Here is a 20,632-nt window from a genome sequence, read left to right as displayed (position 1 = left end):
TGCCCTCGGTGGTCTCCAGCCGTGGCTCCTGCTGGACCTGGGCTCTGACCGCAGCCACTGCCGAGGAGAAAAAAACCCCTCAACTCCTACTTTCTACCCAGCCCTGCCCAGAACAAAATCCCACAGAAGCAGTCAGGAACGTACAGAGATTATGATGAAAATAGTTTGCAGAGGATGTCAATATGTGCAGGAACGGAAATGTCCATTAATAATAATAATGACTACATAAGATATACAAAAAGACACAGAGGAAAGGAAGGTACAGGAATGGTTGGACAAAGAGGAGAGAGATGAGTTTTCTGACGCAATATGGAATAGTGCAGACGAAGGGATGGAGACGAGTATGGTTATGGGACAGAGGCCCGTGAAGAAGCCAAAGGGGACAGTAGTTTACAGGGACCTGCCGGGTCGCCCCAGCCCCACGCCCGCGCACCGAGCAGCACCGCGGCCAGCGCCGCCAGCCCCGCGCCCCGACACCGCCGCATCCCGCCGCTCCGCCGCCCGAGCACCGCTGCTCCCGCCAGCCTCGGCCCTGTGCTCTGGCCGTGCCGCCTCTTTTTCTCTTCTCTCCATAGCCTCCAGCTCCGCCCCGGGGCTGAGCCCTGCGCCGGTGCCGCTCTGGCTCTCGCCCGGGCTCAGAGCACTCAGGGGCTCTGCACGGGCACAGCTTGGTGTCTTGGCAAATGGACTCTCCCCCTCCTCCAGCAAGGACATCCCGGCGAGAATCAGCCTGCACAGAACCAGCTGCAGCCTGAGGCAGCAGCAGCGCCCCGGCCCAGGAGATGGAGCCACTTCCCGGAGCTGTCTCACCTCAATGGACCTCTCAGCTGATTCCTGCTCTATTCTACGACGGCTCTTGGGGCTGTTTGTCATGGGAGAGAGAAGTCGGAAGAAGGTTCAAAATGGAGGGAGGCTGGGATGGTGATCAAGTGGCATCTGGACTCGGGGCCTGGGCAGTAGCTGCGTAGGAGCTGGTGGCTCTTTTTGGGCCCTGACAGGATGAGGCCAACCAGCCCTCATACATCTCTGCAGAGCCTCTGCCTCCTGGCCCTGCATGTTCTTTGACTCCTGATGTAGTGACAGGCTGCTCCTCATATATCCTTATATTTTGCTTCTTCCGTGCCCTCTCTTCAGGTTACCCTCATGCCCCATGACATGTCCTGCACAGAGAAGTGCCAGCCCTGCCAGCCCTGCGGCCCCTGCCCGCTGGCCAACAGCTGCAATGAGTGCTGTGTCAGGCAGTGCCAGAGCTCCACCATCGTCATTGAGCCGCCTGCTGTGCTGGTGACCCTGCCCGGGCCCATCCTCAGCTCCTTCCCACAGAACACCGTGGTGGGATCCTCCACCTCCGCTGCTGTTGGCAGCATCCTCAGCTCTGAAGGAGTTCCCATCAGCTCCGGGGGCTTTGACATCTCCTGCATCACCAGCCGCTATGGTGACAGTAAATGTCACCTCTGCTAAATCTGCTGTCAATGGCCTCAGATAAGAATACCGAGGAACTCAGAATATGAAGCTGGACAGAGGATCAACCTTTTTGTCATTGTTTTAAAAGCAGCTGATCATTGCTGGTTCGCCTTGCCAGGGTAAACTTGAAGGGATCAACCTGAGCAAGTTGTTACTGCGTTCTCTGAAAACTTGGCCAATGTCTACCTCTCCTTTCACTCTCACCCTTTCTCACTCTAGCCTTTGTTTTCTTGTGATTCCTTCAAAACCTGCTGTGAGGACCCCAGAGACCAGCATGCAGGGGCATGCTGGACTGTCTCCTTTTGCTGGACAGGTCAACAGATTCCCTGTGGGAACTCTGCCACAGGAAAAGGGAAGAGATTCTCAGCTGTTTCTGCTCCTCTTCATACTTGGAGCCTCTGCCTAGAGTGACCTCATTTTCACCTTCGGACACATTAAAAACTCGCTGCCTGTGTCCTTTAGTTGTCTTTCATCTGTGCACTGAGTGCTGAGCAGAAAAGCCATTGGTTGACAGGCACAAGGGGAGCCCTTCATCATTCCTAGTGGCACTGGGGCGTGGGACAAATTGCAATGAAACTTCTTTCCAGAACTGCTTCCAGGCACTGAGGCATCTCAGAATTTCATAGAATTTTAGGCTGGAAGGGTCTTCTAAATTTCTCCTGGTCCAATCTTCCTACAATGAGTAGTGACACCTTCCACTAGACCAGATTGTTCAAAGCCCCACCCAACCTGACCTAGAATGCGTACAGGGATCTATTGTCTCTCCGGGCAACATATTCCTCTGTATTATCACCCTCTTTGTAAAAAATTTCTTCATAGCTACCTGAATCTACCATCTTCTAGTTTAAAACTGTTTCCCCTGCCCTATCACAACGCACCCTGCTAAAATATTTCTTTTAAGCCCCCTTTACATACTGAAAGGCTGCAACAAAGTCTCCTCAAAGCCTTCTCTTCTCCAGGCTGAACGAGCCCAATTGTCTCAGCCTGTCCTTATAAGAGAAGTGCTCCGGTCCTCAGATCATTTTTGTGAGCTCCTCTGGGTTTGTTTCAAATGGTCCATGTCTTCCCTCTGCTGAGGACTCCAGAGCTGGAGGCAGTATTTGAGATGGGGTCTCAGTGTAGAGGGTCAGAATCAGGAAACAGTTGGTTTTCTGGGCTGCAAGAGCACATTTACAGCTCGTATCCAGCCTTTCATCCATGAAGGAAGACATCCCTAGTTATTCCACTGCCAATCGCTGTCAGTCCTTGCCTGGCTGCGTCTCCTTTCAGAAATACCTCTTGGACCTGAAGCACATCATACAATCAGGAATCCTGAAGATTGCTGTTCTCTAGAAGAGAACTGCAGGCATGTGAGAAGCCTGAGGAGGTCAGCATTTCCACAAGTTCTTGGGGAAGAGTGCTCCTCTTGCTTTGTGTGAAGCTGTGCTGTGCAAGAAGGCTCACAAGCCAAAGAATGGCAGGAATTGGGAATGGGTTAATAGCCTTGGAATGGCCTAAATTCCCTACTCCACTGTCCCTCTCTTCCATCACCTGATCCAGGGGCCATGGTCAGTGTGCCTGGTCATGGGCAGCAGATACAACTTCCCCATGCAGCCCTCTCCCCCTGCAGCACAGCGTCTGACCTGGCTCACCTGGTGCTCCTTCTGTAGGGCTGAGGTGTTCCTGGGCAGCACTGGGATCAGCTACAGCAGGCCCCACACTGGAGTCCCCTTTCCCTGTGAACCCAACACCCATCAGGTGAAGCCAGCCCCGGGACAGGGAATGGTGGCAAAACACAAACAGGGCTTTGTTCTGCCTTGTCTTGCCCCAGGACAGAGCAGCTTTCTGGAGGCCCAGGAACTCTACGGCCCCACAGGCATCACAACCCAGCCACAAGTGCGCTTCTACCCCACACAGGGTGTGTGGGAGTCAGAGCAGAGTTAACAGGTAACCCTGGGACAGGGAGTATGAGGACCAAGCCCACCTAGACCAAATTCATCCATGCGCTCAGCTCCACCTTGGTCCCTGCCAGGGCCTCTGTGAGAGCCCAGGCCTAGCACAGGCCTGTCCCAGCTCTGCCCTCTCAGTGCCTGGGTCCGGCCTGAGCTATTCTTGTTCTTCTGACATAGCCAGACCCCTTCACCACCCACGGCAGTCACAGGATGGACCCTTTACATGGGCCTCTCTTGAGTCTGGCCTTGCCCTGAGCCCCAGCACCAGCTCTGGCCCTGCCACTCCTGTCCAGATCTGGCCCTCCTGCACATCTGTAAAACAGATTAGGGCAATAATCAACAGATACTTCTGGGGCAGAATTATCCCCTAAGGCAGAGGTCTGAGATGGAAAAGATCTCTTGCTGTTTCTCAGTAGAGTTCTACACCAAGGATGTATTTCTAGGCACTTCCCTCAACAACTGGCTCCCTAAGGCTCGCGCTTCCTCAGGACTGGTGATGAATATGCATCTACCCCCCTTCACTGAGCTTGGTGTCTGCAGGGTTGTTTCTCTCACATCTTAGCTCTCTTTTGTCTGCTGTTCCTCAGTAGGTGTTTCCTCCCTTCCTAAACATGTTACTCCAGAGCTGCTTCCACCATCACTGATAAGCTCAGCCTTGGCCAGCGGTGGATCAGTCTTAAAGCCATCTAGTGTTGGCTGCCCCACAAGCAAAACCCTTCCATGGAACCCAAATCCAGAGGGTGCAAGGCAAACAGAGCCAGGGGCTTCTCTGAGGTCCTGTGACAGGACCACAGGCAATGAGCACAGGCAGGAACACTGGAAGCTCTGTCTGAAACATAGGAAAGGCCTTATTGTTGAGGGTGACCAAGCACTGGCTCATATTGCCCAGATTACCTGAGGATTCTCCCTCCTTGGAGATATTGGAAAGGCGTAAGGGGAGATTTAGGAGCAAGAGAATGAAACACAACAGTTCAGCCCAAATGCCTGAGATTCTGAGCAAAAGTGAACATTGGAGCAAGTTGGGAGGCATGGAGGAAAGAAACATGGCATATAATTTTGCAGTGGTATCATGGCATATCCTTGGGTGACCAGTCAAGGGCTGAAGTGCTGGGAGCAGCTGGGCCCCTTCCTGTCAACAAGACCACAGACAACACCACCAGTGAGCTCCAGGCCAACCTCATTTCCCTGCACTGCACCCACCCAGCACTTGAGCTGAGGATTCTGCAGACACTGACACATTCCTGCCCTGGAAATCCTGAGGCATCTCAATCCCAGCACTTAGAAGAAGCCTCCATGAAGCAATGTGTATGACATAAGCTAGGAAATGAAAAGGTGGCAACACGGAAAACAAGCACCCAGCCCATGTCATTAGCTGGCATGTTTTCCATACATTATGAGGACCTTAGGAAATTACCGCTTTCATAGAAGCCACCTCTGGGCCTGGAGCAACTCAGAGCCACCATAAAAGGCAGCCCAACTTCATGCTCTCTCATCCACTTCTCCTGCCTCCTTCTCCTTGGGATCCAGGTGAGTCTGAAGCTCTTTTCCTCTGTCCTTTTCTGGTGAAGCAGATACGTGTTCCTATAGCCTGTGAGAGGTCTTAGTGCTGCTGGTGCTGAGGGGTCAGAGAAGAGCTAAGGTCTGACTTAGAGAGTGTCAAGGATTTGGCTGAGGGAGCTCTTTATTGAAGAAATAAGGTGAAACTTTGCAGTACTGTGTCAGGATGAGGCTGAAAACCCCTTTCTCTCACTGCCTAGTTTCTCCCTTCTGGCGTAGCAGGTACCATTGAAATTCTTGCAGTGGGATGATGGACTCACAGCCGATGCCTCCTCACATATGCCTGTGCTCTGCTTCCTCCTTGCCCTCTCTCTCAGGTGCATCTCCAGCCCCAAGACATGTCCTGCTACACCCCGTGCCGGCCCTGCCAGCCCTGTGGCCCCACCCCGCTGGCCAACAGCTGCAATGAGCCCTGTGTCCGGCAGTGCCAGGACTCCACCGTCGTCATCGAACCCTCTCCTGTGGTGGTGACTCTGCCCGGGCCCATCCTCAGCTCCTTCCCACAGAACACCGTGGTGGGATCCTCCACCTCTGCTGCTGTTGGCAGCATCCTCAGCTCTGGCGGAGTGCCCATCAACTCTGGCGGCTTTGACCTCTCCTGCATCACCAACCGCTATGGTGGCAGAAGGTGTCCTCCATGCTAAAGCCACTGGTGCAGCCCTCACAAGGACCCCCAGGAATCCAGAAGCTGATGCTGGACTGAGGACAGAGCTCCTGGCCATTGAATTCAGAGATGCTGAGCAACCAATGCTGCCCTTCCAAAGGAGGGCAGGTGGGGTTCTCTGAAACCATGGCCAGTGTTTGACTTCCCTGTCATAGTCTCTCTCCCACCTCTCTCTTGTCTTCCATACTTTTGGACTGTAAGCCTCTCTGGGGGATCTGCTAACTGCTGCCCACTGTGGGGCAGGCAGATGGATGCCCCGTGGGATCTCCAGTATCGGTGATGGGCAGAGACTACCGGCAGTTGCATGTGGTCTCCCACCACCACCAGCAGCCTCCTCTATAAGGGAACTCATTTCCCACTTCAATGACAATAAAACTTCCTGCATCTCACCCTCAGCCTCCATGTAATCCTTTTTTGGTGTCCTTGTCTCGAGTTGCTGAAACCAAAAGGCATTGCTATGGGTGGTGGAGGAAAAGGTGGGGACACAATGGATCATTGATTATTCCCAGAGGAAGGGGAGGGTGGGATACACAGCAGTGGGGCCCTTTCAGGCACTGTCCACTGGAGCTAAGGAAGACATCCCTGACTTCTCCACAGACAGCAGGGATCAGGCTCAGCCTTCCAACATTTCTGCTCAGATATGACTCCTTGGTCTCAGAGCACATCCTGCAGATGGGGAACACAACCCATCTTCAGGACCAGATTTAACAGACTCTGTGGACTCTTTCCACAGTCAGTGATGGGACATCAGGTCACCCAGGGGACTTATCCCATCCCAAAGCAGACGTGCACAGGAAATGGCACAAACCATCTTTCTGGAGACACAGATCCTGCAGCTGACCAGTGGCGGCCTCTGAACTCCCCAGCTAGGGAGGGAGCTCACAGCAGGGCCTGCATACCTGGTCACGTGCTTATCGCTTGCCTCATTAAGTGATCACAAGTGAACACACAGGCTCCAACACCTCCATCCCATAGCTAAACCCCACATCCATGTCCATAGGATAGGACAGCTAGATAGTGGGGAGATGGTTTCATGGCCAGAAAACAGGCTCAAGCTGAGAACTTTACTCCCATTAGCTGCATGTCAGCCTCACACCAAGTACAGGTCAGTTTTCTCTCAACCACACTGAAGCCTGGGACACAGGACTTGCAGAAAATGTCTGTCAAGTCCAACACCTGTGTGGTGATCCTGGACAGTGCAGACAGACTCTCTGGAGGTGAATCTAACTCAAGGTGCCTAGAGGACGAGAAGTGTGTGTATTTTTGTATGTGTGTGGTCTAAGCCAGCTCTCTAGTTTATCTTGAGTGTCAACAGAAGAAAAATAGGTGTTTGTCAGGCCTGGATTGCCTGATCTGTGAGAGATAGCTTTTTTTATAAGAGTAGAACTAAGGCTTGAGAGTGCCTGTTTCTCTCAGCTGATGATAAATGGAGCAAAGATGAGTACTTCAATTGGAGACACCTTCTCTGGAGTCAGGGGAAATCAATTTTCCTCTACTAATGTCTCATCTCGTCTGATTTTGAACTTAGATCTTTACTTAGTTCTTCAGCTAAGCCTGAAGACAGAGGCCTTAACTGCATTAAGAGGCTCTGAAATGAGGTAGGTGAACTCCTTACCTTACAGTATCTGTATTCATGTGCCCATAGTTGCCTTTAGTTACTCCCCACCTTGGAGGTTTCACAGCCATCTTGGTATCCAGCACCAAATACTTGGAACATGACTATTTCAGACATCTCCATGTCAGCTGAGTTCCTGACAAGGTTCTCATACCACAGCTGCAGGCAGGAGGCAAACACCCAGCCTAGCAGCCACTTAGGGAATTGCATTGCTGCTCTTTAATTGCCCTGTGTGAAGAGAGAGTACTATCCATCTCTGACAAGCCCATAAGACCTCCCAGAGGTCAAACTCCCTGAGGCACACCAGAGGGAAAACAGAAAACAGTCTCCCAGGTGTGGCCAGCTGGAGCTTCATTGTGTTAATGAGGTGGGTGTAGGGATGTTCTTATGCTAATGATGCTGGCGACTCTCTGGTGTATGATCTTGCTATATGAAGCTAAACTGAAGAGAGTTTACACTTTGTGTGCGTGCACACAAAGCTCCCTTTAGTGGAATTACAGCCGTGGCTTCGAGAGGGAAAAGATCAGGGCTGCAAGCTGTCAGATCCTACTGGATGGAGAGGAAACAAGGTCAGGCAGTTGCCATCAGCTTGAAGTGAGTCGGCAAGGGGAGAGCTGCTCATCCACACACCTTCATCTGAATCCAGAGTTCCCCCCCCAAAAATCTACCTCTTTCTAATGTTCTCCATTAGCCAAGGGGACCATGGCTTCCTCGGGAAGATGGTGCATGAAAAAATGTCATTTGGATCATTTCCACTGGCAAATCTGGTGAGTGAAGCCTGCCCAAGACATATAGCACAGACTTCCGATGCCTTGCATGTTTAAGGAGAGCTTATTTAAGGGAGATTTCTTTACTCTTTAAGTACATGAATTTTCTGGTATATATTGCTGTGGAGGAAGATAGGAAAAAAAGAGATGATTCAGATGGTGATTTAGTCCATCTGTCTTCCACATCCACCTGAAGATATGTTCTCCTTAGAGAACTGATCAAGAATCCTCCCTTGCCTACAGGAACAGTTCAGCACAGCTACCTTTAATAGGATAGAACTCAGAGGATTTTGCCTTCAGTCACTGAGGCTAAATATCTCTGCCTAAGTTGGGATGTCTGACATCCATCTAAAGTGCTCACTAGATTCCTGCCTTAGACCTCAGAAACAACCTGGCACTTCTAGAGGGCTTTTGGCCATGTATATAAGACAAAATGAGCCATGTCGCCCTCATGCTTTTTCTCTATCTGTGAAGAAAGAAGGGGGGTAAGCTGAGGAGCTGAGATAGGAGTATTTCACAGTAGATATTTCAGCTTGGTCAGCAGAAATCCTTCCCCTGACTCTGAGAAGGCAAAATTGCAAAGAGGTGAATCGTACTCCTAGTAGCTATGCTGAGAAGCAGACATCAATGCAGGAAATGGAGGTATTTGCAAAAGCTTCCTGTTCTGAGACTTGAAAGAAAGCAAATATAGGAGACCTTGAGTAGTGACATACTAACCTGCTTCCCTGTGAGCTGCAGCTCAGTCTCAATCCCTTGTAATAAGCTGACCTAGAAGAGGTGGGAAAAATCTCTTGCAGTGCCACATTAACCTGACAGTATTTGTATTCCTCAGTTGCATTTGCTGATATCACACCTCAGTATTGCCTGCCTTGGAGAGTACAGGTTATGTTATTCCCTTCGTATTTCTAACAGCTTTTCCCATAGCTGGAGTGCCTCAGCCTGTTGTCCATAGTTTCCTAAGTGGGATTTTCATCTCACAGAAGTGACTACATTCCCCATTTTTAAAGGAGGTGCATAATCTGATAAATAATTCTCCAAATATTCATTTGTTGGGTTTGGCCTGATTTTCAGGGTTAGATCTAGTTGTCTAAACATGTTTTATCCGGGAAGGATTTCTCAGACAATTTTAATTTAGGATTAATGCCATTTTCCCATGTTGTGAACCAACTGCATTTTCAGGGATGGTGATTTTTTTTCGCTACTTGTAGCATCTGAAGGACCAGCACAGGCATGCAAACTCTCACAGAAGCTTTTCTTTCTCTGCAGATGGACCTCAACATTTGGAAGGACATGGCAAATGGGACAAGTGTGGAAGAATTCATCCTTCTTGGCTTCCCAGGCACATGGCAATCCCGAGTTTCCCTTGTGGTAGTGTTTGCACTGATGTACACCCTGACAGTAATAGGCAATGCATCCATCATAGCCCTTGTGTGGAAAAGCAGCAACCTACACACCCCAATGTACCTTTTCCTCTGTAATCTCTCCTTTCTGGAGATCTGGTACACTACAGGTGTTGTTCCCAAAGCCATAGGGGTCATGCTGGGGACTAGCCAGACCATCTCCTTCAGTGTCTGCATCCTCCAGTTGTTCTTTCTTCTCTCTCTAGGCTCCACTGAGTGTTTTCTCCTGTCTGTCATGGCCTATGACCGCTACTTAGCCATATGCTACCCCCTGAGGTACAACTCCCTCATGAACAGTGTCCTCTCTCTTCGGCTGGCACTCAGCTCCTGGCTGGGAGGCTTTTTGTCCATCTCCCTGCTGGCCTTTCTGACATCCAGGCTGACTTTCTGTGGGCCAGAGGTCATCAATCATTTTCTCTGTGATATAGATTCCTGCCTTGCCCTCTCCTGCAGTGATACATGGCCTGTGGAGCTGGCAACCTTCCTCATCTCCATAATTGTTGTGGTGTCCTCCTGTGTGGTCATCCTGGTCTCCTACATGTACATCATCTCCTCCATCCTGAGGATTCAGTCAGTCCATGGCCGGAAAAAGGCCTTTTCCACCTGCTCTGCCCATCTCAGTGTTGTCACAATCTGGTACGGCTCCACCATGTTCCTTTATGTCAAGCCATCGGCCCAGAACTCCCTGGATCTGAACAAAATTGTGAATACCTTTAACACAGTGGTAACTCCTTTCTTAAACCCCTTCATTTACACACTCAGAAACAAAGAGGTGAAGCTCGCTCTGGGACGGGCTTTCCAGAAGAAGTGAAGTGAATTTTCAAAGTTGAACAAACAGATTCATCCCCTCCCTCCCATGACTTCTGCCCTGCAGAAAATCCCCACTGATATGGAGGTCTGTGTGGGCATCGCAGGCAGTGAGAAGCCACCAGTTCCCCAATGAGCTCATATCAACTTACAGCCATCTCTGGCTGGGCTGAGCCTCAGTTCTGCTGCTCCCACCACCCTCTGTTCATTCCTGGTGAATTCAGAATGCCTCCTAGTCCTCTAAAGTGCTGTGCTTGGAAAGGGTCACAAACCCCATCCATAAATGGCTCTGTAACAGAGCTGGAGGAGTGGTACTCCCACAGGTTTCTACCCCAGTTTGCCAAGTGCTTCATTCTGTCAGGGTTCGTCTGAACCTCCTAAAGAAATCCCAGCAACTTCAGGAAACATTGCTTTAGGAAACAGACATGTTGCTCCATTTAGCCTGATGTTTTGTGGACGTATCTGTGCCACATTCTTGTAGCTATTTCATCAAATCATACCCTAATTCAGGATAAAATTTGGCAATGTCTTATATCTCTACCTATAGCCATTATTCCTAGCATAAGAATGCAAACAAAATTTGCATAATTCCTCTTCCTTCCTTGCCTTAGTATCTGAATCTACTCTCTTATTTTTAATTAAAATTATGCAAAGTGGTGTGTTTCATACTAGATGTGTCTGGGCATTTCCACATCTAAAACTCCACATCATTTTTAGCAGTACATTATTCCACCCATTTTGGGCTTTGTTGTGGAAAAACTTTAATGTGATTGGCAAAGCACTCAAAGTGCAGAGCTGTGGAAGGCTGGCTGGGAAGCAAGTCTCTCTTTATACTCATTGGGAGGGTATTAGTGCTTCCAAACAGCACTTGCTTTTCCCCTCCCAATTTTCATTTCAGAACAGATTAATCACATTCTCAAAGCTTTTCTTTTTGCACACTGACAGTGAAGATAGTCCATGTAGCCACTTCATAATGAGGAGGCATCAGCATGGTATACACACCTTTATGGAGAGTGTGGAATTAATTTCACCTGAGCGTAGAGCTCTCTGACGAAGATGATTGAGTCTGAACTGAACATCTACTCCTCCCTTCTAGAAGCAATGGCACTTCTGGAGGAGATTTACAAACCTCCTGCATCCACCTGGGCACTTGGCACTTAGACCTGTATCCAGGCCCAGGCACCTTTGCCCAAGGACAGGCTGATTCCCACCCTTTGTCGGCTGTGCTCTTTTTCAGTGGCATTTGGGAAAATGGCTGGGACAGCAGAAAGAGCCCAAGACTGAATTTATCCTCAGACAGACATCACTGCTTGTCATTTCTGCCTAGGAATGATGCATTTCAGAGAGAATTGTGTATTTGGAGTGTTGAAGCCCACTACAGTCCTGGAAAGCAACAAAAAGCATGACCTGACATGTCCAAGAAATCCAAGACACAGCAGAGTGCAGGACACTGAGAGCTGCTGTGAATTCCTCGTCAACACTGCTTGAAGCCCTCTGAGATAAACAGGGGCATGCAAAGCCTCACACAGGGCTGTCAGAGCAGACCCAGGTCACTTGGGAGATGCAGGCTATCTGAGAGAGGAACAGCAGCAGGAAAACAAATGAGTACCCTGAGATTTCTCAGGCAAAGGGGATGATACTTCATGAGCAACAGACTCCAATTCAAAGGGTGGGATCCATCTGGAAACTCAGCACCCTTGAGCTGAGTTTCCATAAGCAGTGCTGTAGTAGGATTGCCTGAAAATAGGTCCCCAGAACCCCTCCTTTAGCTCATGGGAGGAAAGGAGATCACTGAGATCTCTTGATCACTGAGATCATTACCAGCTGTTGGACAGAGAAACTGGCATGGACTTGGGAACACAGGAGCTCCCTCCAGCACGGGTGGTTTCCCTGAAAAGAAGGAGAGCTATGAAAAGGAGTGGTACAACTCTCTGGCAGTGGATGAGTGCAGGAAGAATCTTGTCCAGAGTCTGGCTGATGGCTGTTTTCCACTTGCTGATGCAGGGTAAGGAAGGGCCCTTCCCATCTTGGGCTACTGTGACCACAATGGCAAAACCATAAGAGCAGTTGTGCCTCCTACCAAAGGCCTCCAGCTGTGGCCATCAGTGGAGGTCCACAGAGAGTAGGAACAGGAAGAAGAGCTGGTAGGCTATTTGCTCTGAGAATCCCAGTGTTATTTTAAGCAGAGGGCATTGACAAGGATGGTTTGGCTTGTTTATGGTGTAGCCTCCAATAGATCTGCCCCAAGTCAGGTTTCTTGAACAGTTTTCATTGTCAAAATCCCTGGATTTAGAAGCAACTGTAAAAGTTGCAAGAGTATGTGCTTCACAGCAGCACAGCCCTCACTTCCAGGGATGGGGCAGCCAGAGCTTTTCTGGACAACCTGTGCCATGGCCTCACCACCCTCAGAGGAAAGAATTTTTTCTTAGTAACTGGTATGAATCAATCCTGTTTCAGTGGGAAGCCATTCCCCTTGTCTTGTCACTCCATGCCCTTGTAAAAAGTCCCTCTTCATCTCTCTTGGATCCTCTTTGGGCCCTGGAATGTGATTTAAGGTATCCCCAGGACCATCTCCAGGCTAAACACATCCATCTCTCCCAGCCCTTTTTCCATAGCAGAGGGGCTGCAGCCCTCTGAGCATCTTCGTGGCCTCCTCTGGCTTCAGCACCTTCACATCCCTCTTATGTTGGGGGCCCCAGAACTGGACACAGCACTCCAGCTGGGGTCTCACAAGAGCAGAGTAGTGGGGGAGAACCATCTCCCTAGACCTGGTAGTCACTCTTCTTTGGATGCAATACAATTCTGGGATACAATTGGCTTCCAGGGCTGCATGTGCACATTGCAGGTCATGTCCAGCCTCTCATTCACCAGTACACCCAAGTTCTTCTTGGCTGGGCTGACCTCAGTCTACTCAGTACCCAGTCTGTGTCCATCCTTGGGAGTGACCCAACCCATATTCAGGACCTTACACTTGGCCTTCTTGAGCTTCATGAGGATTGCATGGGCCCCCCTCTCTTACCCTGTAGAAGTCAAGGTTGTAAGAACAAAACACACTGTGGACTCTGCTGAGGACACCTGGAGACAACTGCATCAGGGTTGGAGCATTGTGAGGAAGGACAAGGAGCCAGACAAGCCCATGACATTTTTACTGCTGCACAAAGAGGGGATAGGTTAAAACAAGCTAGAATTTTTCCCTGATAGCAGAGTTAGGCAGGTTGGGGCCAAAATTACTTGCACAGTCCGTGGACACAGGGAGGGAAGAAGTGACCATAGGGAGGGAAAGAGAAGGATAGGACATATCCTCATGCACAGGAGCCCTTGGGCACCCAGCTGAGAATTGCTGGAACACAAACAACCCCACCAGTTATACAGACTGTTACATCACTTGCCTGGTCTGGGCCCATACAGTACATAAACTGAGTTTTCTGCCTGCACTGCTGCATTCCTGCCTCAGAAATCCCAGGGCCTTTAATCCCAGGGATCAGAAGAAGCCTTCATTGGGAAACGGGCATGGAACAAACCTGGAAATGAAAAGGCAGCAGTGCAGGAAATGAAAGCACAGCCCGTATCATTAGGTGTGCTGGTTTGCATTCAAGATGAGCTTGCCAGGAAATTGTTACCTCTGCAAAGGCTGTCCCTGGTCCTGTGGCAGTGAAGGGCAGGTATAAAAGGCAGCCCAAGTCTCTGCTCTCCCATCCACTTCTCTTGCTTCCTTCTGCTTGGGAATCAGGTGAGTCTGAAGCCACTTCTCTTTCTCTTCCAAAGGGAGATCTCCACTTGGTGGACATCTCAACTGATGTTGGCTTTCTCGTATTTGGGGTTTGGAGCATCTGGTCATGAGAGAGGAAAGGAGGGAGGAGGCTGGCATAGAGAGAGGCTGGTGACTGTGGTTCGTTTTGGTTTATGCCCTGGGAGAGAACTTCCTGAGTCAGGCTGCTCTTTGTAGGGCTCCTGGCACAATCTCCAGCTTCCCACTCACAATGGCCTTGGCTCTTTTGTGATGGGGTAACCAGGCTGCTCTTCACCCACCCACTGTTGTGCTCTGCTTCCTCTCTGCTGTCTCTGCCAGGTGCACCTGCAGCCCCAAGACATGTCCTGCAACACCCCATGCCGGCCCTGCCAGCCCTGCGGCCCCACCCCGCTGGCCAACAGCTGCAATGAGTGCTGTGTCCGGCAGTGCCAGGACTCCACTGTCGTCATTGAACCGCCTGCTGTGCTGGTGACCCTGCCCGGGCCCATCCTCAGCTCCTTCCCACAGAACACCGTGGTGGGATCCTCCACCTCTGCTGCTGTTGGCAGCATCCTCAGCTCTGAAGGAGTTCCCATCAACTCTGGTGGCTTTGACCTCTCCTGCATCACCAGGCGCTACGGTGGAAGGAGAGGCCTCCCCTGCTAATGGTGCTGGGCATATACAGGTCTTGGGAGGTGTCCCCCAGATCTCCAGGCATGGTGCTGGACAAAGGAAGAATCTTCAGGTCATTTCTTTCAGAGGAACTGACCATCTTTAGTTCCTCCTGGAAATGCTGGCAGGAAGGGCCCAGCTCAGGCACTTTGAAAGCACGGCCTATGTCTTGCCTACATATCTCCTTTTCTCTATTTCCATTGTGTCCTTCTGCTCCCCTGGGCTGCAAGGCTCCTCTAAGCCAGCCTGCACTCTACAGGCAAGCAAACGGATGCCCTGCATGGACTTCACCATGGCCAAGAGGTGAAGTGTCTTGCTTGTCCCTCCAGATCCCTGCATTGAGCATCTGTGCTTCTAACAACTTTGATTTCCTCTTTAAATTCAATAAAGATTTTTGCATCTCAGGCGTGGTCTCCAGGTGGTCCTTCCCTCCACATATGCCCTTGCAAGCTGCTGGGAGAGAATGGTGTTGATGCTGGGAGGGGATAAGGTGACAATGTAGTGAGATCCTTCATCCAGAAAAATGTGAGGTTGGGTTACACTGCAGAGGGTCCTCCTTGGGGTACAGTCCTGGGGCAGGATGCAAAACATCCCCAGCTCCCTGAGGGCAATCAGCCCTTGCCGTTCAGTGTCTCTGCCCAGATACACCCCCAACACCTCCTGCAAAACCTCTGCTGTCCTCAAGTGACAACTAGAATTCTGTCAGAGGTCCTGAAGACAAACCACCCTGCAGGATCATGGGAATGCATCACTTCTTTCTCTGGTCAGTGCTGTGCTGGGGTAGACAGAAAATGTTCCCAAAGGATGTCAGAAGTGTGGTTCTGTGGAATGGCCTCAGGGCTGGCCCATGGCCTCATCTCCATCTTCTCCTCCTCTCCATTGCCCAGTCTCAGACCATGGCCAGCACAAATGACCATGGGCAGCTGGGATCTGTTCCTCCTTGAAGCCCTACCACAACACCTAAGGCCCATGGCAGGGTCCAGGTTTTGGCAGGCGTGTAGGGCTGGCATCATTCACAAGTTAGTACTGGGATTAACCACACTGGGTCTCACACTGGAGTCCCCGTGAACCCTCATGGGCCAGGGCAGTCCATGGACAGTAACCAATGCCCACAGACCCTTCACTTCTTGGTGGTACCTTGTCACTCCCAAGCACAGATGGAGCAGCTTTGCTCAGGCTCAGGGCCTCGAAGGCCCTGCTGTGTCAGGACCAGCACTGCTCCAGAAAAGTTCTGTGCAAAGTCATTCTGGTCCCCTTGAGTTGTGGGGGTAACAAGGGGACACACTCAGCAGTATCTGCGAGCTGTCTGTGGCTGACAAGTTTTGTTCGCAAACATCCCTCTTGCTCAGTCTGATGCTCTTGGGCACTGTTTTGATCAAAAGCACATCAGAAGCCTCAGTCAGTAAGGGCTGGATAAACAGAATCCATCCATCCATCCATCCATCCATCCATCCATCCATCCATCCATCCACAGTGGAAATTGTGTAAATTGCCCTTTCCCCATCTGAGAGTCTGGAATGCAGACAGATGTCCTTTTCTTCCAGAAAGTGAGGTTCTGAAGTCCTTTGATGACATCGCCTCCTCTTGCCTGTTTGACCAACAGTCAGTCAGGGTGACAGAGGTATCAGGGCACTGAACACATCTCTCTTTACAATAAGGTTGATTGGGACTGCATAAGCCAAGTTCTGCAGGATACAGTTCTAATGAATGTCTGTACCCTGTGCATACCTGTTGGAAATTTCTGCTTTTTAGCCATCCCTTCACTGTTTATAGAAGATGGTTAACAGGACTGATGACAGCATGGCACAGTGTCTCTACAGAAAGTTGGGCCTACTAGTGTGCAACATTCTTCTTCCTTTCCACGACACAGTTGTGGCATTAATCTCTGAGCGTCTGTGAAGAACAGCTGGCTTCACTATTAACACAGACATCTAGGGATTTTTTTCTGTGATACTCCAAAATTTCTCTTTCAACTTCCACCCTCAGCTTAAGCAAGTGATTAAAAGGCTGGGACATCGCAGATGTTTACAGTTCCCTGAATGCAGGGAAGGGGCTGATGAAGGCAAAGCTAAGTTCAAAACAGGGGCTGAAGCATGAAGGAACTAACAGGGGAAGTTCCCTGCACATTCTTCCTGCTGGAGATTTAGGGAAGAGTCTCTGAAGTCCTCCACCTCTTTGGCCACGGACATGTTCTTGTGATGATCACACCTCACCTTTTCCCCCACAAGACCTGCACTGCTGTCACTGGATGAATTGCTAATATAGGGGCAATCCAGCTCCTTGCTCTGCCTGGCACCACTGGAGTCCCCCACTCTCTCTCTGCTCCACTCCTACCTGGACACGGTGACATCTGTACCACAGAGCGACTGCTGGGGCATCCCCTGCTGGAGCCCATCTGCCCAATTACCCCATTTATTGGCTTCCCCTGTGCAACACACAGTATCTCTGTCCTTCCACTCCAGTGCACACCAACAGCACGTACTGTGATTCTTTAATTCAGTACCTGTTTAGGCCAAGATCTCAACCTGACACAGCACCAGGTCAATGAGCTGCACATTTGACATTGGCTTTGGCATGGAGGAAGGCTGTGTCCCACACCCAGGAGCAGCAACAATTCACTGAAAGCAGATCCATTTGGACATGGCCTGAACAAGGAGAGTAGGTAGGATTCCTTATTCTTTCTCCAGGATAAAGCAAACCCCATCTTTTCGAACTCTCTAGCAGCTGTGTCCTGACCCGGTGAAGCAGGCAGAGGGGGACTGCTGAGGCAGTCCCAATGCTGCTACACTGAACTAAACTAAGGATCTAAAATGGTAGTCCTTGCTGGGGTTTGGCATCATCCTCAGTGGAGTACGAGCTTTGGAGGATCAGGAGGAGGAGGGTTCAGGGAACGGGTTGATTACAGTGCCTCTTTTTGGAGAGATTTCTAGGAGGCTGATGCCATTACTTTTCAGCTGCACTTGAGTTCCTGCTGCTTTGCAGAGCTCATGAACAGAGCTGTGGAGAGTGTTCCTGCCATGAGCAACACAGTCTGTTTGTGAGGAAAGACACAAAAGGACATGTGTTCATATACACCTGTCAAATATGCACCTGTGGTACATTCACAAGTCTGGCTGCACACAAGAGCACCAAGACATGAACACGTGTAGGAACACACCCTACTGTGAACTCTGCTGAGGACACCAGGAGACAGCCGCAACAGGGCTGGAGCCTTGTGGGGAAGCGCAAGGCCCCAGGCAAGCTCATGGCATTTTTTATGTACTCACAGACTGCTCAGAAAGTGGACAAGTCAAAACAAGCCAGAAATTTTTCCTGAGGGCCGAGTTAGGTAGGGTCAAACCCAGCAGCCCAATGCACACACATGGGGAGACAACAACAAATAACCATCAGGGTGATCTGAGGAGGGAGGGATAGGGAAGGACATGGCCCATCCTTGTGCACAGGAGTCCTTGGGCATTCAGCAGCAGACTGGATTTTTAAAGAGGAGATAAAGAGGAGATACAAAAGACCCGGGGAATCACAGACTGGTAAACCTCACCTCTATGCCTGGGGATATGATGGAGCAGATCCCCATGAAAGCAACTGTAAGTCATATTCAGGACAAGGAGATGATCCAAAGCAGCCAGCAAGGCTTCTCCTAGGGCAAGTAATGTCTGAGCAATCTGGTGGCCTTCAATGATGGAGTGACTGAAACAGTCAGCAAGGGAAGACTGGCCAGTGTAATCTACCTAAACTACTGTCAGACCTTCAACATAGCCCACACAACATCCTTATCTCCAACTTGGAGAGACAGTGTAGTGGGTTGACCCTGACTGGATGCCAGGCACCCACCAAAGCCACTCTATCACTCTCCTCTACGAGTGGACAGGGGAGAGAAAATATAACAATGGTTCATCAGTTGAGATAATGACTGTAAGAGATCTCTCATTAAATACTGTCATTGGAAAAACAGACTCAGCTAAGGGATATTACTTGAATTTATTACCAACAAAATCAGAGGAGGATAATAAGAAGTAAAATAAGTCTTATAAAAAAACCCCAAAAAACCAAATATCTTCCCCCTACCTCTCCCTCCTTCCCAGCTCTATCTCCTCCCCCACCCAGTGGAGCAGGGAGACAGGATGGGGCTCATGGTCAATTCATCACAGATTGTTCCTGCTGGGGCTAAGGGAGAGGAGTGGGAGTCCTTCCCCTGCTCCAGGGTAGGGTCACTCCCATGGGAGAAGTTCTCCCTGAACTTCTCCAAAATGAGTCCTTCCCACAAGCTATGGTTCCCCACAAACTGCTACAACATGGGTCACTCTTCCACGGGGTCAGTCCTTCAGGAACCCTCACAGGGTCACAAATCATTCCAGCAAACCTGCTCCAGCAAGGGCTCCTCTCTCCACAGGTCCCTGCCAGGACTCTGCTTCAGCACAGGCTTCCCATGGGGTCACAACCTCCTCTCAGGCATCCCCCTGCTCTGGTGTTGGCTCCTCCAGGGGCTGCAGGTGCATCTCTGCACCCCTGTGCCCTCCATGTGCTGCCTCACCATGGTCTTCACCCTGAGCTGCAGAGTAATCCCAGCTTTGGAGTCTGGAGCAGCTCCTGCTCCTCCTTCTCCACTGACTTTGGTGTCTGCAGAGCTGTTCCTCTCACATATTCTCACTCTTCTCTGGTTGCAATTACACCTGTGCAATAACTTCTTTCCTTCTTAAACATCTTATTCCCGAGGTGTCACTTCTATCTCTGATGGGCTCAGCCTTGGCCAGCAGTGGGTCCATCCTGGAGCCAGTTGCCTTTGGCTCTGCTGGACACCAAGGAACTTTTTGCAGAGGCCACCCCTGTAGCCTTCCCACTACCAAAACCAGGCCATGCAAACCCAATACACATGGATTTGAAGGGTATTCTATTGTGAATATGGAAATGGCTGGATGGGCACAGCCTTGGTCTGTGGCTCTATGACCACATGGGGGCAGGGGAAGAGGGGCATGTCTCAAGGCTCTGTCTTGGGACTGATGCTTTTTAGTGTCTTTTTCAATGACAGAGATAATAGATCAAGTGCCCCCTTGGCATGTTTGCAGATGACACAAAGCTGAGCAGTGCAGCTGACACTACAGAAGGAGACTTCCATCCAGGGAGACCTGGAGAAACTTGAGAAGTGGGCCCATGCAAACCTGATGAAGTTTAAGAAGTCCAAATGCAAGGTGCAGCACCTGCATCAGGACAAACTCAGACATGAGTACAGACTGGGAGATGAACTCATTGCGAGCAGACCTGTGAAGAAGGACTTGGGAGTTCTGGTGGATGAAAAGCTGGACATGAGCCAAGAGTTTGCATTTGCAGCCCAGAAAGCCAACTGCATCCTGGACTGCATCGCGAAAGGCATGACTGGCAGTGGTTCTCCTCATCTACTCTGATCTCGTGAGACCCCACCTGCATTCAGACCTGGAGTCTTCAGCACAGGAAAGACATGGAGGCCACAAGGATGTGTGTCCGAAGGTCCGAAGGAGACCACAAAGATGCTCAGAGGGCTGGAGCAACTCTTCTCTGAAGACCGGCTGAGAGAGTTGGGGTTGTTCTGCATGGAGAAGAGAAGGCTTTGGGAAGACCTTATTGGGGCCTTGCAGTATGTGAAGGGGGTCTATAAAAGATGGATGCCAACTTTTTACACAGTCAGACACTGATAGGACAAAGTGGAATGTTTTAAACTAAAAGAGGAAAGATGTAGATTAGATGTTACAAACAAATTCCTTTCTCAAAGGGCGGTGAGACAATGGAACTCTTCTCATAGAAGCTGTGGCTGCTGCATCTCTGGAAGTGTTCAAGGCCAGGCTGGATGGGGCTTGGAACAACCTTGTCTAGTGATTGTCTCTGCTTCTCTTTATGAAGGAGTTCTATGCAGCCCAAACCATTCTATGATTATATGATTCTATGAGCACTGCAGCTTCTTCCTGAAAACAACACTTCAAACAACCACACCAGAGTGATCAGGATAGCATCACTTGCCTGGTCTGGGCCCATACAGTACATAAACTGAGTTTTC

The 20,632-nt window shown here is 50.2% G+C and overlaps 5 protein-coding genes across 6 annotated transcripts in view; all 5 read left to right on the top strand.

Annotated features, from left to right (window-relative positions):
• Positions 1-1,125: 1,125 nt before the first annotated feature.
• LOC121660446 (feather keratin Cos2-2-like) lies at positions 1,126-1,510 on the top strand. The gene has a single exon (XM_042019807.1). The coding sequence runs from the start codon at positions 1,144-1,146 to the stop codon at positions 1,459-1,461; it is 318 nt and encodes a 105-aa protein (XP_041875741.1). The 5' UTR covers positions 1,126-1,143; the 3' UTR covers positions 1,462-1,510.
• A 3,263-nt stretch (positions 1,511-4,773) lies between these two features.
• Positions 4,774-6,005, top strand: LOC121660445 (feather keratin Cos1-1/Cos1-3/Cos2-1-like). Its single transcript, XM_042019806.1, is given in 3 exon segments — positions 4,774-4,827; positions 4,830-4,922; positions 5,270-6,005. Coding segments are annotated over 3 exon segments (459 nt in total). The 5' UTR covers positions 4,774-4,788; the 3' UTR covers positions 5,597-6,005.
• The window catches only part of LOC121660447 (feather keratin Cos1-1/Cos1-3/Cos2-1-like), a 16,855-nt gene continuing 1,088 nt past the window's right edge, over positions 4,866-20,632 (top strand). The window contains exon 1 of the mRNA XM_042019808.1: positions 4,866-4,922. The gene's annotated coding sequence lies outside the window, so the exon portion shown is untranslated. The remainder of the gene's footprint in view (positions 4,923-20,632) is intronic.
• On the top strand, positions 7,586-12,127 carry LOC121660444 (olfactory receptor 6F1-like). Its single transcript, XM_042019805.1, has 2 exons — positions 7,586-7,998; positions 9,265-12,127. The coding sequence occupies exons 1-2, from the start codon at positions 7,909-7,911 to the stop codon at positions 10,207-10,209; spliced, it is 1,035 nt and encodes a 344-aa protein (XP_041875739.1). The 5' UTR covers positions 7,586-7,908; the 3' UTR covers positions 10,210-12,127.
• On the top strand, positions 13,141-15,011 carry LOC121660449 (feather keratin Cos1-1/Cos1-3/Cos2-1-like). 2 transcript variants are annotated; one of them, XM_042019811.1, is made up of 3 exons: positions 13,141-13,146; positions 13,235-13,239; positions 14,275-15,011. In XM_042019811.1, exon 3 carries the CDS (start codon positions 14,296-14,298, stop codon positions 14,599-14,601), a length of 306 nt encoding a protein of 101 aa, XP_041875745.1. In that variant the 5' UTR covers positions 13,141-13,146; positions 13,235-13,239; positions 14,275-14,295; the 3' UTR covers positions 14,602-15,011. The 2 variants fall into 2 exon arrangements, with proteins under 2 accessions (XP_041875745.1, XP_041875744.1); XM_042019810.1 differs by lacking the exons at positions 13,141-13,146; positions 13,235-13,239 and adding an exon at positions 13,850-13,935.

The sequence above is a fragment of the Corvus kubaryi genome, unplaced genomic scaffold (genome assembly GCF_017639235.1).
Source record: "Corvus kubaryi isolate FWS band 111438036 unplaced genomic scaffold, C.kubaryi_AGA036_p1.0 35885, whole genome shotgun sequence".
NCBI lineage: Eukaryota > Metazoa > Chordata > Aves > Passeriformes > Corvidae > Corvus > Corvus kubaryi.
Note: the sequence above shows the minus strand (reverse complement) of the source record. Positions and strands in the feature narration are given on the sequence as shown.